At 43.6% G+C, this 13840-nt stretch overlaps 1 protein-coding gene across 1 annotated transcript; it reads right to left on the bottom strand.

Annotated features, from left to right (window-relative positions):
- Window positions 1–11600: 11600 nt before the first annotated feature.
- Window positions 11601–13539, bottom strand: foxa2 (forkhead box A2). The gene is made up of 2 exons (XM_070920513.1): window positions 13468–13539; window positions 11601–12776 (listed from the first exon to the last, which is right to left on the bottom strand). The coding sequence occupies exons 1-2, from the start codon at window positions 13537–13539 to the stop codon at window positions 11601–11603; spliced, it is 1248 nt and encodes a 415-aa protein (XP_070776614.1).
- Between the last annotated feature and the right edge of the window lie 301 nt (window positions 13540–13840).

Genomic DNA, 13840 nt, shown 5'->3' on the forward strand with positions numbered 1-13840 from the left:
GAATGCTGGAAGATTGTAGGTCACAGTGAACTTAAAAAAACGAAGTCCGCTCAACTCATAAATTACACGGCCACGGACAACCTTAAGCAGTGTTGAAATGCCTCGAACAGAGCTTTATTTCAGCGCTGGTGGAGCGTGAAGCTGAGAGCACCACCCCACAAGGAGCATGTGGGGTGGTGCTCTCACAGGCACAAATAAGACAGCTATTTATCTTGCCATACCTGAGGTCTGACTGGCAAAACGCTGGTGGTGCACCAAAGGTGGATGTGAAAACAAGCGCTTACTGTTTCTTAATGATGTTGCTCTTTGAGGTATTGCTTCCGTAACAGGCCATAACTTTTTTTTGTGATTAGGGCCCTTGTGAATGAAGTCTGGTCTTTAGATTTAAAATTTTCTGCCCCTAACAAAAGGGTTTTCCTTCCTGGGACCTGTCTTGGCACAGCTACTGGCACTTTGAAATCTGATCTGATAGATTAAGAGCTTATCCATTAGAATAAACCATTGTGGAGTCATCATGGGTTGTGTTTTCACTCTGATGGCAAAAAAGCTTTGCTGTATCTGTGTTTAAAAGAGCACTGGTTACCCAAGATGTCACTCTCTTGAAATACATTACAACTTTAAAGAACTATATATAATATATGTAGCTCTGTATATAATATATGTATCTCTAAGTGGCTATGAATGTGACACAGCCAGTGAATCTCTTTTCTCAAAGGTTTTCCTTCACAACATCATATTGTGTAGAAATCATCCTCAGTCTGACCACCCAGGGGGTCCCTGACACCACAACCTTTACAGAGGGGGATGGGCATATGTGTGTGTGTGTGTGTGTGTGTGTGTGTGTGTGTGTTTGTGTTTAGGCAATTGTCTGCTCACATGCATGAATATGCTCCTTCATCTTATGTGTATTGATCGTCCTGTGACGTCCCACTACTCTTCTTCTTCTTTCTCTTTTTTTTATTTGTTTGTTTGTTTGTCGCAGATACATTTACTATTGTTATTTTATTCCCGGCAGACTTCAGCAGGGAAGCACGCTACTTCCATTTCCTGCCACGCAGACAACATTACATGTATTGAGTGTGAATACACATTCGGCAGAGGACCGGTCAATGTAAATGCAAACACAAACCAACAAACCAAAACAAAAGAGCACAACATGGATTCTGCTCTCAGCCAGAGCCACTACACTTGCTCTGTTTGCCCTCTCTTCAGGCTGGAGTTGCCATTAGGTCATATAATGACCGCATCTCATTTCTCCCTCAAGAGCCCTCGGAAGCTTTCTGCCTTTGGCTGGAAAAGTGCATCTTTGTCGGGTTCTAGAAATGGGACTCCTCACTTAGATTTTTCTCGCATCCCAAATCTAATTCTATCATTTGTTTTCCTTTTGTCAATAAAAATGATTCAAACTGCCAAAAAATGAAAATTCAGACTGATGCAAGAACCACTCACGTATCGTTATCGCACTCTGTGCTTGACTTGTGCTGCCTCCTCTAAGAAGAGAAGAGGGGTCAGCTGTTATCCCCCCCCTCCCCGGCCGCCACTCTGCCTTTTATGGCAAAGTGAGAGCGATTCAACCCCTAAACGAGTACACATGCTAAGGTGAACAGAGATACACGCGTGATAACCCCAATTAGACAACACCGTCATGGCAGGCAGAATGTGGACAGATAAATGACCATACAGTATGGTGTACAATGGGAATTAAAAGTATAGGGCAGCTGGGCTCTTATCTGGCCGGGGAAGAAGAAACCAGGCAACAAAGGGAGGCCTAAGACTAAGAGGCTTGATGCATGGGAAAGCCATGGGCCGGCCATTGTGGCTGCCCTTCTGCTGAGCAAATAGTCCAAACTGTTCATTCCCCATCTCCCATTCTCTCGCCGGTACATTGTTTGTGTCCTTGCATTTCATTCTGACTGGGGAAGATTGCTCTCAGGGCCAGTGAGCAAACAGTCCAGAAAAGAGCCAGCTATCTCCTGCCGTTCCCAGGAGAACTAGCATTTTTATTTCAGCTCCAAGCTGTCAAAGGATTGGAGAGTTTATGTCAGGATCCTGAATTAATTGCTTTAAGCCTCGGGGCCGACGCCGGCGTTTTTATCACCAAATGTTCGGTAAAATGTTTCCTAGCAAATTATGCAGCCCCCACCACTCCCACCCAACCACCATTGCCTCTCCCAGTCGCCAAACATTTGGTATTTGATACATACAGGATGAGTTTCTGCAACACAAATGATGTGTTTAGTTGTTGTGACAGCACAATGGTGTGAATAGTGATGGGCTATAGCACGGCTGTCAAGGATTTGGTGGAATGAAGGCAAACAGCAAACTTTTGTGTGTGTGTTTTTTTTCTCTCTCCATGACGGTGGGTACGCGAGCCAAGCTTGGCAATAAAATGAGTAAGCTTACAGATGCCTCAATAAACCATAGCTGTTCAGACATTTGGTGGACCGAGCTTTAAAGGCTCCAAACTGTCCTCTGAACTGCCAAACTGACTTCAGAACCGTCTGTCATCCTCATATCATCCCATGCTACTGCTTACTTAATAACTATACACAGTATATCATAGATTTGGATCTGCAGAACTCCCATATATGCATGCAAACCATATATATCCAACCTAACTTCGTCATCTTAAACAACCTGTTTTAAGACAAACTTTGCACTAAATGTCCTTGCAGTCAATGCATCTGTATTGTTAATAGTGAAAATCACACATTTGATACAGTTGATAACTTTTTTGGCTCCCAACACACTATTTAATCCAGTGTATCAATCCCAAATATCCCATTTATCCTATGCAGAGACTCGTTTTGTTGTTTTTTTTATGTAAGAAAATTGCTCCAGTTTTTTATAAACATCATTATGTTGGCATATCTGGATGTTGTGTTTTCATTCTCTGTTGGCTCCTACACGAACGGGCCAAAAACAACACAGGAACGGGCAGTCCAACAGTTCCAGTCTTCAGAGCCACACATCAATAACTGAACCAGGAGCCACCATCTGGACTTTGCTTGTCTTCACAGAAATGCATCTGACGGCGCAGTGGACCATTATATTTGCATCTAAAAAGCATTAGCCATATTTCACCATGCCGCATGGTACTGTGCTATTTGTATAAATAAGCCCTTTAACAAACTGCCTGTCATTCTCTCATCGCTGACTGCAACAAATGAAGGTGGTGGTCCGCTGATCTAATAATAATGGGGAGTTGTTACCAGAAATACTTATCAGATGGAAAGTTTGCATATGAAGGGAGGTCCATGTGAAATTTGCATTAATACATAAACGCAGCTGACACTATGACCTCAAACAGCGGTTGGTTGAAACAAGTCTGAACCCACAGCTGATTTAACTGTAACCAAGGCCTTCACAAATGAATCATGATGTATCGTAGATGCCCCTTTCACCCAACATTATCTTTCTGTTGGGCACTTCAAGATAAGGGCATCCCAGCTCTGACCAATAAATCTGCCAGTTGACTCCTTAATCTGAGAGGATATTAAGTGACAAACGCCGAGATGTTTCTGTCAGCCTCAAGCAGGCGAGGGTTAAATAGTGTGTATCAGGGGACTACTCTGCAGTGGGGAAAACATACAGGCCTCATCCTTCACCATAATCTGCTCAACAGCCCCGTAGACACCTCCCAGCTTTCCTCAATCCTTCAGCCGAGCATCCGCCTTTCCATTATAAATGACACAGCCATTTATATGGGATTAAATTGGGGATTAATTTGATTCTAGTCAGGGTATGGGAATTCATTAGCGGGCTGACAGTGGCGCTTTACATGGAGGGAATTTAATTTGAATCCCCCAAGGGAAGCACTATGAGGCACTGTGGCCGTTGAAATGGAGATCTTAAAGACAGGGGGGGGAACTGTTCCACACTTTGCACACTTGTAAGGTGGTACTTTATTGCTGTTGATGGGTTGTTATTGAATTGAGAGCAGCAATGCTATCAGGTGAGAGTGTCCTGAAACAGACAGACCATGCCGGAAGGAGAGAGATGAGTTTATCTGAAGGGGACGAGGGCTTAGCCTCAGATTTGGCCTCGTCTATCTGAACAAATCACGAACAGTTCTTGACACTCGCATGACCGTGAAGAAGTAAATATGGGGTTTTCACACAGATTTGGCTCGCACTCATACGGTATTAAAATGAGCAAATTATTTGAATGTCAGTGATTCTCATGAATGTTGAAATGGCATATCTATCACCACCATTCCCGACAAGCTGTGTGGTGTAAAGGCATTAAATTCAACTCGGACGCAGATTACAGAATTCACCCCTGCAGAACACCATCCTGGCATTCTCTAAATTGGACAAGTCCCATTGTAAGAGCCTATCACAGTGCACATGTCTGCATAGGAGAACATATGCAGGACAAAATATTCCGTAGTTTGTTATTCCGAGGACGGCACTGGGGGCACACGGGCTTGTTTGCCTTTGCTGGGAGAGGAGATTGGATTGGGGGTTTAAATGAATCGCTGGCGCACCACGTTTATAGGTTTCATTAACTTTTAATGAGTTGGGTGTCCTTCGCTGTGATTGGCTGGCAAAGCTCGGCCTTCACTTCCTGGAACTGGAGCTGAGGGGGAAGCAAGGAGATATTGCAGCATGTTGGCTTCCATGTTATGGCCATGTGCTGCTGAATGTGCCACACTGGGTGGAAATGGGTCAGAAAAAGGGGATATAATGTGGTCCTATTCCAAAGCAGTAGAAGCCCCCAGATATCCATCAGCACTGGCAACTGCTGAATCTAAAACCTGGAGGTATCGAGTCTCGGGGGGAATAAAGAAACCTTGGCAGATCAATCATAGCCAAGCAGGCATCCCTTTACCACAGCTGACTGACATATCGTTTTATGGTCGCTTTGCCAACAAGGTTTGATCTCAAAGACAGGCATGAGACCCTCTGGGAAATGCCTGCGAAATTATCAAAAAGGGCCGAGAAGCGTGAGCGCGTGCATGCAACACAAATGTTTCCAGCAGCCGACTCAAGCAACACCTAACTTCATATTTTGAGCATCTTCAGTTTCCATCCAATATGGTATCTTTCTGCCTGGTGGATCACACTATCTATTATCTTGCATGGAGGGTTTTCCTGTACGCTTTATGTTTCTCCTTGAGAAGCTAATCCCCTCCTCCAGTGTGCGGCTGAGCCTCACTCCAGCACTCCCGAGAAACAAAGGCCTTGCCCGTCATTTTCATTTTATCTCCGTCACATCGACATAAGATGGAAAGTTCTTCCTTCAGACCTTTATATTATCTCCATCACCCTTGATTTTCAGTTGTCCCCCTTTAGAAGCCTGGATTGGTTTGGTATGGTGGGGGACTGACTGCTCTTCCATTCGCGTGACGACAGACCTGTGTTGCAATACTTTACAAGGATAAACACTGACCATCCATCCACTTCCAGGCATATAAAAGCACCGGGGCAGAGAGAGGCACCCCGTCCTGGCCTGAATAGCTCGCCTTTAGGTCACTGCACGTCCCACCAGCTGCTGCCTCACAGTACTCAATGGGCATTGTTGGTGGACCTCTCTCTCTCTCCCTCTCTCTTCCTCTCAGGACATGAAGGAGTCCTACACTGGAATGTCACATAGTCATGTCAGAAGAGTGCGGACACATCACAGCCAGCGGCCGCATTCTCACCCTGTCCGTCCTGCCATCTCCCACTTAAACACACACACACACCTCTTCTTTCCATCATAGCAGAACCCCCAGCTGACCTTCACACAGCTACAGATTTTGCAAAATAACAGCCACATCCGTCAGTTACGTTGACAGCGAGACTTTCCAACATTTCAAGATTAAAATGTCATCTTCCATAACGATAATCTGCTTCTTGTTTAAGAAAAAAGGCCCAGGCAGAAAGAGTCACATTTTTGTATGAACAGTTGGAAGGTAGAGAAAAAAGTGTGTATGTATCTGTAAATCTCTGATTATAATCTAGAAGGGTATTTCAGAAGAAGAGCAAAACAGACTTCAGATCATGTCAAATATTAGATATAATCAAATAAATGCATAATTTGTTAATGCTGACACGTTTAACTTGAATTGAAAAACATTTTTTTCTATTGGATGTAAAGGCCATTACAGTCAAACTGTTCATGCTTTGAAATCTGCCAGGAGCCCACTTACATTTATTCACTGATAAAGGTTGTTGTTGTTTTGACATTTTTTTTTAAATGTTTCAATTTCCTTATTAAAAATAGAATATCACTTTGGTTGATTCAAGCTAAATCACTAAGCCCAGGCTGTGCATGTGAGGCCTGTATGAAGCCCAAATACACAATAAAACTATGTGGACAAAGTTAGAGTCAGTTTGAATTCCATTGCTATTTTTTTATAATTTATAACGTATTTGTTCAATGTGCAATTTTAGTTTAGTTGATATTGTATTTTTAATTAATGATTTCTCTGTAAATACTAAAATGTGCACAAATGTATGCAAATGTATTTATCTTTTAAAATCCATAAGACATTTTATTTTTGGTCTATAATATGACAACAGGCTCAAGAATGCATTTTGCTGTTTCAGTTACAAATTACCAACACAGCTCATTTTACTAATTAAAATGATGATGTTCTAATTTGACAGAATATGTAGGCTGCTTTCAAAACCTGCCAACTTTATAATTCAAGTTTAGTTGCACGCTCATCCTAAATTCCGTATAAGCCAATTACTAATAATATACAATAATGACAGGACGATAAAACATATTCCTGCAGGACGACAATAATTATTCATCTAAAAAGCCACTTCAACAGACAATTTTACTTCACATATTTTCACCCATGGCTTAAATTGTTTCCTTATCGTCCATATGAATTTGACAATAGTAGCCTATAATGTTTGTTTTTTTTCACACATTTTTCGAAATGAAAAAATAATAATAGTCTAACAAATGTATTCATCGGCAGCGGATAAGCGCGGAGAAAACTGGAGACACGTACGGTGGATGGACGGACGGGTTGGCGGAGCGTCGCATCGGGACTCGCCGCCCGCTGAGAAACCATGGGTGGCTTTGAGTTTTGACTTTGTGGTCCCTTTAATATACTGAGGGACGGCAGTTTGCCTTGCTAAGATATGGGATTAGTAGTATTTCTGGTGAAAGAGGAGTTAAGTCGGGCTAGTGTGGACGGTCCCTCCCCTGCAAAAGGCTGAGACAGAATTACAGCTTGTTGGACCGGTGTCCCGCCGTCGCCATGGAGACAGATCTACTTGGGTGTTCCAGTCCGCGGGCTGCAGCGCAGAGCCTATAGGTGCGGCAGGCGCCCTGCTGTATATAACACCATCCGACTCCATTAAATAACTCTGCACCCGGTTAAAACACAGACATACGGCCTGATGAGCCGAGCAATTAATGATTATTGACGAGTTTTTACAGGCCGATTGGAGGATTGATTACCGAACTCTCCTGCACGGACGCAGACTGCTCCAGCTGCTGCTCCAACGATGGGACTTTTCATGTAATATTTCTGACAGTTGTATATAGGCCTATATCATTTTCACTCTTTCATACATAAAACTGTTCTTATGCATGGTAGTGCCCTTACCCTGCTGTATTCAGCTGACGCCCATGGGTGGATGCGCATATGGCTTATAAGGTACTGAGTCATTCGATGAAAATAGAGGCCCAAACTCGCCTAGACATTAAAATGCATCGCTGTAGGGAAAATGTCTCACTTTGGAGGTCTGGTACAATTAGGTGCTATTTAAAGACATGGCAGAAAAAAAAGTAAATCACCTATTGTTGTTACCGTTCAATTTGAACAAAAGAAGCTGAACTATGAACAGCACACATTTTTTTTTATCTGTGCTACATTTTTTTTATGCATGCCCTATTTTAACAGAACTTTCTCATATTTAATTTATTAATAACTGCAAATCTCCCGTCGGCAACCAGCAGCCAGAGTCCGACTGGCTGCCACAGATGCGTCTGAAAGCTTTGTGTCTTTGTGAGAAAGGAGGTCTGATTTTCAGGCCTTAATCAAGAAATATGCAAATACGACCCGAAGAAATGCAGAGAAATCAGGTTAGCGTTAGAGTTTAAAAAAAAAAAAAAAAAAAAGGATCAACAGGCTGGACCGTCCTTTATTCAGTTGCTATAACAACAGATGTTCTCGTCCATGATGGTGCGGCTGTATAGGCGCTGCAGAGGCATCCTCCCTGATGGAAAGCCCGAACAAAGTTAGGAGATGGGGAGGCTGCAGAGATGTGGCCTCGGCGCACGTTTGTCCGCCAGCGCAGATTGAGGTTGGTTACCTTTGAACCGGCGAAGCTCCAAAAGGCCATTCCCATCTCAGTGTGCGCCAGAGGGGGCTTGACTCGGGTTGTCCTGCCTTCAAAGGACCGGAGGAGAGCCGCGCAGGGAAACAATTGTTTAATATTGGCTAATGGACATTTTGGAGGGCTCTCCTGCCACTTAAGATTTAGAGGAACGAGTTGGACATCATTTGTAAAAGCATAATTGCATAGTTATTATTATTATTATTATTATTATTATTATTATTATTATTATTATTATTATGTGCACGCGATATGTTTTTTATAAATTAGTGATCAATTACAATGAATATTTCAAGGATTATCAATGCGCATTGTTAATATATAAAATACGCTGCAACGAGTTTCGATTCCTGAACAAGAAAAATCATGTATATTACCTTGATTTATTAAAGGCTTGCCATCACAATCACCAACCGTTTTGTGTGTATTTGAGTATTAATGATTAAAATATAACCTGGAAATAAAATGGATTTGTATACTGGTAGAATATAAAAGCAGCAGCGGGGTCAGTGCTGCAGCACAGCGCGCGTTCATGGCATCAGTGCAGAAACAATGATATCAATCAGCCGCACACTGCAAGAAATATCCAACTCAACAAGTCATTAAGTCTCATATTGAGGCTCCTATTTCACCTGTTTCCCGTGTAAAATCAACACGGATTCACTAGAATGTTTCTTTGGATAGAGAACAGCATGCCTTGTTAGATGAGTGTGTTTCAAGAAATCACAATGAAAGCAAATGGAATGATCTCATCATCCTCTTCAGATTTTCTTGTCGTTTTTTAAATTAAAAATGCATCAACAATCACACTAAATCGCCTGCTAGTGACAGTTGTTTTTTTGTTTTTTTGCAGTGCAACAGGGTCCCTCTCCATCACGCAACTCAAAAGACACAGAAACACAGAAACTTCACACAACCTGCAGATCCCCTCAGCTTTGCGCCACCCTGTCGTGAAATCCAATACGTCTCCTTTCTCATGAATTCAGGATATCTTGCCTCAGCCACCCACCACCACCACCACCACCACCCCCCACACACACACACACACATCCCTCCTCATTGCATGTCCGGGAACGGCCATCCAACCACCTCCCCCTCCTTGTTAAAGAATAAAACATGTTTTAAAAAAGAGAAACGTGATAGAAAAAAGCTTCATACCTGTGCAAAATAGCCGGTGCTTGTTGTTGGCAAGCCACACAGGAGCCCATTGTAGAAGCTCGCCTTCTGCCTTCTGCAAAGGGCTCCAGACATCACGGCATTTATTTGAGCTCAAACTCTGTCACTGTTGACTTTAGCACAAAGCAAAGATTTCACTGCCCCGCTAGTTAAAAAAAATGATTATTTTACAGAGATATCGATCAGTGTGCCATAAAAAAAATCAGCTTAGCATTATATGTCTAAAATGAATAGAACGAAATTTAATGTCTGTGTAAATTTACAGAGCTGCGGCGTCCTATTCAAAGTTTACACTTGTGCAATTTGGTTGTGTGTGTGTACTCTTCCTATATGTGGGCATAGCCTCCACTCCATTGTTTACTGGCTTTGTTTATTCGCAGATCACGCTGTTTAAAGTGCGATCTGTAAAGAGGGTCTGGAGAATAAACGCACACTTTAGGCCCTACGTGTTCAGAAGGCGAAGGGGTGTCATTTGGTTGTAAGGGGAGCAGAAATGTCCCCCAAACTTCCTGGCCTTGGATTTGAGCTTAGCAGGGAAGGACAGGCAAGGGGGGGGGGCGTCGATTCATTTGGACGACAACTAGCCTATCTTATCTAACAAGAGGGGAGGGTCCAACTACTTTAAAAATAGGGAGTAGACAATAGACCCCCAGATTGTGGAGAGAGAAGTTAGAGCATCACATTCAGGCGGCTCTGTTCCCAAATCAGCCCCCTTTTCCAGCAACTATTCTCCTGCGCCACGGGAGGCTGTTTTATGTGACAATGACACTTAATCTTATTCACTGATCTAAACTTTGCTGTGTGAGAGAGAGAGTGTGTGTGTGTGTGTGTGTGTGTGGGGAGGGGGGTCAACCTGGGTGACTGACAGGCAGGCATGGTGTTTGAGTGACAGTGCTAGATAGCTGCGAATCATAATGTGTCTCACTGTATGTGTGGGAATTTAAATGGCTGATTTAATACGTGTATATCATTACTCGACCTGCACACGTTGCAGCAGCTGGACTTTTAGGGAGGTGAGACAGTACAGTGTGTGCATGTTAGCGACTCTGCATGATGTGGTTGATTGCATGATGACATTTTCTGCACACATTTTCATTTGGAGTATAGTTTGTATTTTATTATCTGCTTCTTTCTGTCTTCCTAGTCGCTGCAGTCACAATAAAATACTACAAAGTGTCTTTTTCCCACCATAAATATCCCACTATGTGTTTGGGATTAATAAGCGTGTTTGTCTTTTGTCATTTTCTGACTGACAAATTGAGAGCATTGTGCACGTTATTGTCCAGCAAAGCTATTAATCCCTGCTGAAAATACGCGCCTTGTTATAAAAGCACATGGATAAGAACCATTTTTGGAATTTAAAAAAACTCATTTTATGCACCAATAGGGAATTAGTTCATGTTGTTATGCATGTCACAAATAGCCAAAACTGGCAACAAATTGCATTTTTCAACACTGAATGTGTTTTTAGTGCGAACGAAATGGAAATTAAAGTTTTTCTTTCATGTTTTGGCCACGGTTATGTTGTATTCTGTTGTATTAATTTATATGAATATAACCCTCGATATGAATGTTTGCTGTTAACAACATTTAGTGGTGGAGACGCTTGTTGCCTCCACTATACTACAGTTGTAGCATAATAATAATAATAATAATAATAATAATAATAATAATGATAATAATAATAACGGTCAAACACCATGATATTCAGAAAACAAAACCAATAACACTTTAATATAGATTCTGTTCTTGTCACTACAAGAATACACATATACAAGCCATAAATAGGAATTACACAAATGATTGAAGAAATCCTGCGAGGCATTTAAATTCATGAGGGAATCCAGTTATGCAGATGGAGGCTATTTTACAGCAAGTTGTTGTTGGTCTTTGGGGTCCATTCCTGAAGCCGACTTCTGAACAGATCTCGTCACATTATCATCACTTTTAATTATTATTATTATCAACACCCTCTCTCAAAATAATTAGGCTACTAACAAACTCGACAACTAAAACGGTGGGAAACGTCAAAAATATCTGAAATACATATTGTACACAAACTCTATTTTTTTTTTTTTTTACAAATGTACAAATTGAAGGGGAAGAAAGTCCACATCGGATGGCGGGGTAAAGAGTTTATGAGGAGTTCATGATTGGCCTGGAATAGACGCCTTGGTAGTAAGTTGTGTCAGGTATGGATGAAGAATCCAGACCGGCTTTGCCCGCCATGGAGCCCATGGAAAGAGCCCCGGCCATGGGGGAGCCATAGCCGGAGTAATGCATCACCTGCTCGTAAGTCTTTAGGTCCATTTTGTGATGCTGCTGCTCCGAGGACATGAGATTATTTATGGAGAAGGGGTGGTTGAAGGAGTAGTGGTGCTCCGGCTTCAGGTGCGCTTCGTGCGCAAGGACCGAGTGGTGCTGAGACATGAGGTGCTGCCCCTGCGACACCGGGGAGGCGGCGGCGTGCTCCGGGCTCAGGGCCTGGCTCGTCTTCATGTCCGACAGGGACCTTTTGTGGTCGCCGGAGGAGGAGTTGGAGTGCGGGGACTCGTTGCCGTTGCAGCTCTCCGAGCTGCTGTTGGAGGAGCCGCCGTCTCCCCCTTTGCGGCCGGAATCCTTCATGGTCTTCTTGGTGTCGCACTTGAAGCGCTTCTGCCTCCTCAGGTAGCAGCCGTTCTCAAACATGTTCCCGGAGTCCGGGTGCAGAGTCCAAAAGGAGCCTTTGCCGGGTTTATCCGGCGACCTGGGAACTTTGAGGAAACAGTCATTGAACGACAAAGAGTGGCGAATGGAGTTCTGCCAGCGCTGCTGGTTCTGTCGGTAAAAAGGGAAGAGGTCCATTATCCACTGGTAGATCTCGGCCAGTGTCAGCATCTTGCTGGGAGACTGCTGGATGGCCATGGTGATGAGGGAAATGTAGGAATATGGGGGTTTGGCGTGTGTGTAGCTCCTGCGGTAGGTCTTAGGGTCTCTGGACCTGTTGATGTTAGACTGTCCGTATATGGGGCTCATGGCGTTCATGTTGGTGTAGGATGTCAGGGCGTTCATAGATGCGGGCTGCGCGGTCATGGGACTCATACTGGGGCTCAGGGCAGCGCTCATGGCCGTCATGCCTGCGCCCATGCCGTTCATGGCTCCGGTGCCCGGTGACATGCCGGTCATGGAGGGGCTCATGCCCGTGTTGACGTACGACATGTTCATGGAGTTGGCCGTCATGTTGGCAGTGGAGTTCATGCCGGACATGCTCATGTAGGTATTCATAGAGTTCATTCCCAGGCCCGTGTTCATGTTGCCAACGGAGGTGTAACACTGTCAGTGAGGGAAAGAGGAATCATCAGTTTCATCACGGCACAAGGAGAGAGGAGTCAGAAGCAGCAGTAATGACTAAACACAGAGGTTAGATTCTCTTTCAGCCTTGTAAAAGCAGAATGATAGCGTTCGCTCAGAAGAAGATAACTGTTCATTTAAATGCGCAGCGGCTGGTGAAGGTTGAAATACACATTATGGACATTTGCTTCCGCGTGAAATAGAAATAAAAACAGCTGCGTATGTTTTAACAATGCATTTAATGCCCCCGGCAGTGCAGGTAAATGAAGTGGAACAATCCGCTGAAAATGTACAATGTCGATGAATGTTGACACCTCGTATGGCTGTGACTCACACACACTAAATAGCGACTGCAGCACAAATATTTGAATCAATCTCCCCAAAATCAAACAGCTCGGATGTTTGTTGAGTGGAAACATGACAAAAAAAAAATGTCTGATTTAGAAAAGATACGTATAGACTTTAGAAATTATAACCGGAGAGAAAAGTTTCCCCCCCCTACATGTCAAGCAACTTTGTTAGGATAGTGCGCTGCGTGGAGATGGGGGAGGATTTGGAGGCGCCTCAAGTCAATATTTGATCACAAAGTTAATATTATCTCAGGGCTAATATTGAGTTGTATAAAATGGGATCGGCTTTAGACGGGAAAAAAATATATATTTAAGGTACCCACCTCGGGCTCTCCGTAGTAGGTGCTCCAGTCGGTGTGTTCGTGTCCTTCCATTTTAACTGCTCCAAGCATCATGGAGGACTTTTACCAAGCGTCTCCCAGCAGAGGAAAAGCCAAAAGTCTCTCTAATAGCAGGTGACTGGGGACCACTGGGTGTATTTGGGTCGTCGGTGTGTCCCTTCGTCGAGGACTGGCGCATGTGTGTCTTATGGAGCCAGCCGTGAAATGCGTCTGTCAGTGACTGGAGTTCAAATGACGCTCCGTGCTGCCTGTTAACGCTGTGATATAGCTCTGTGCGCCAGGCAAGCCTCCAATCCCTACTTCTACGCCTTGGGCCCTATTTGAATAATCTCCTCGCACCTAGGCGTGAGACTCC

This window comes from Enoplosus armatus, chromosome 15, assembly GCF_043641665.1.
Source record: "Enoplosus armatus isolate fEnoArm2 chromosome 15, fEnoArm2.hap1, whole genome shotgun sequence".
In the NCBI taxonomy this organism is placed as follows: domain Eukaryota; kingdom Metazoa; phylum Chordata; class Actinopteri; order Centrarchiformes; family Enoplosidae; genus Enoplosus; species Enoplosus armatus.

Coding starts and splice junctions, on each gene's coding strand:
- foxa2 (XM_070920513.1), bottom strand. CDS start 13,539: ATGATGCTTGGAGCAGTTAAAATGGAAGGACACGAACACACCGACTGG. Junction 12,777..13,467: donor CCTACTACGGAGAGCCCGAG/GTGGGTACCTTA, acceptor CCTCACTGACAG/TGTTACACCTCCGTTGGCAA.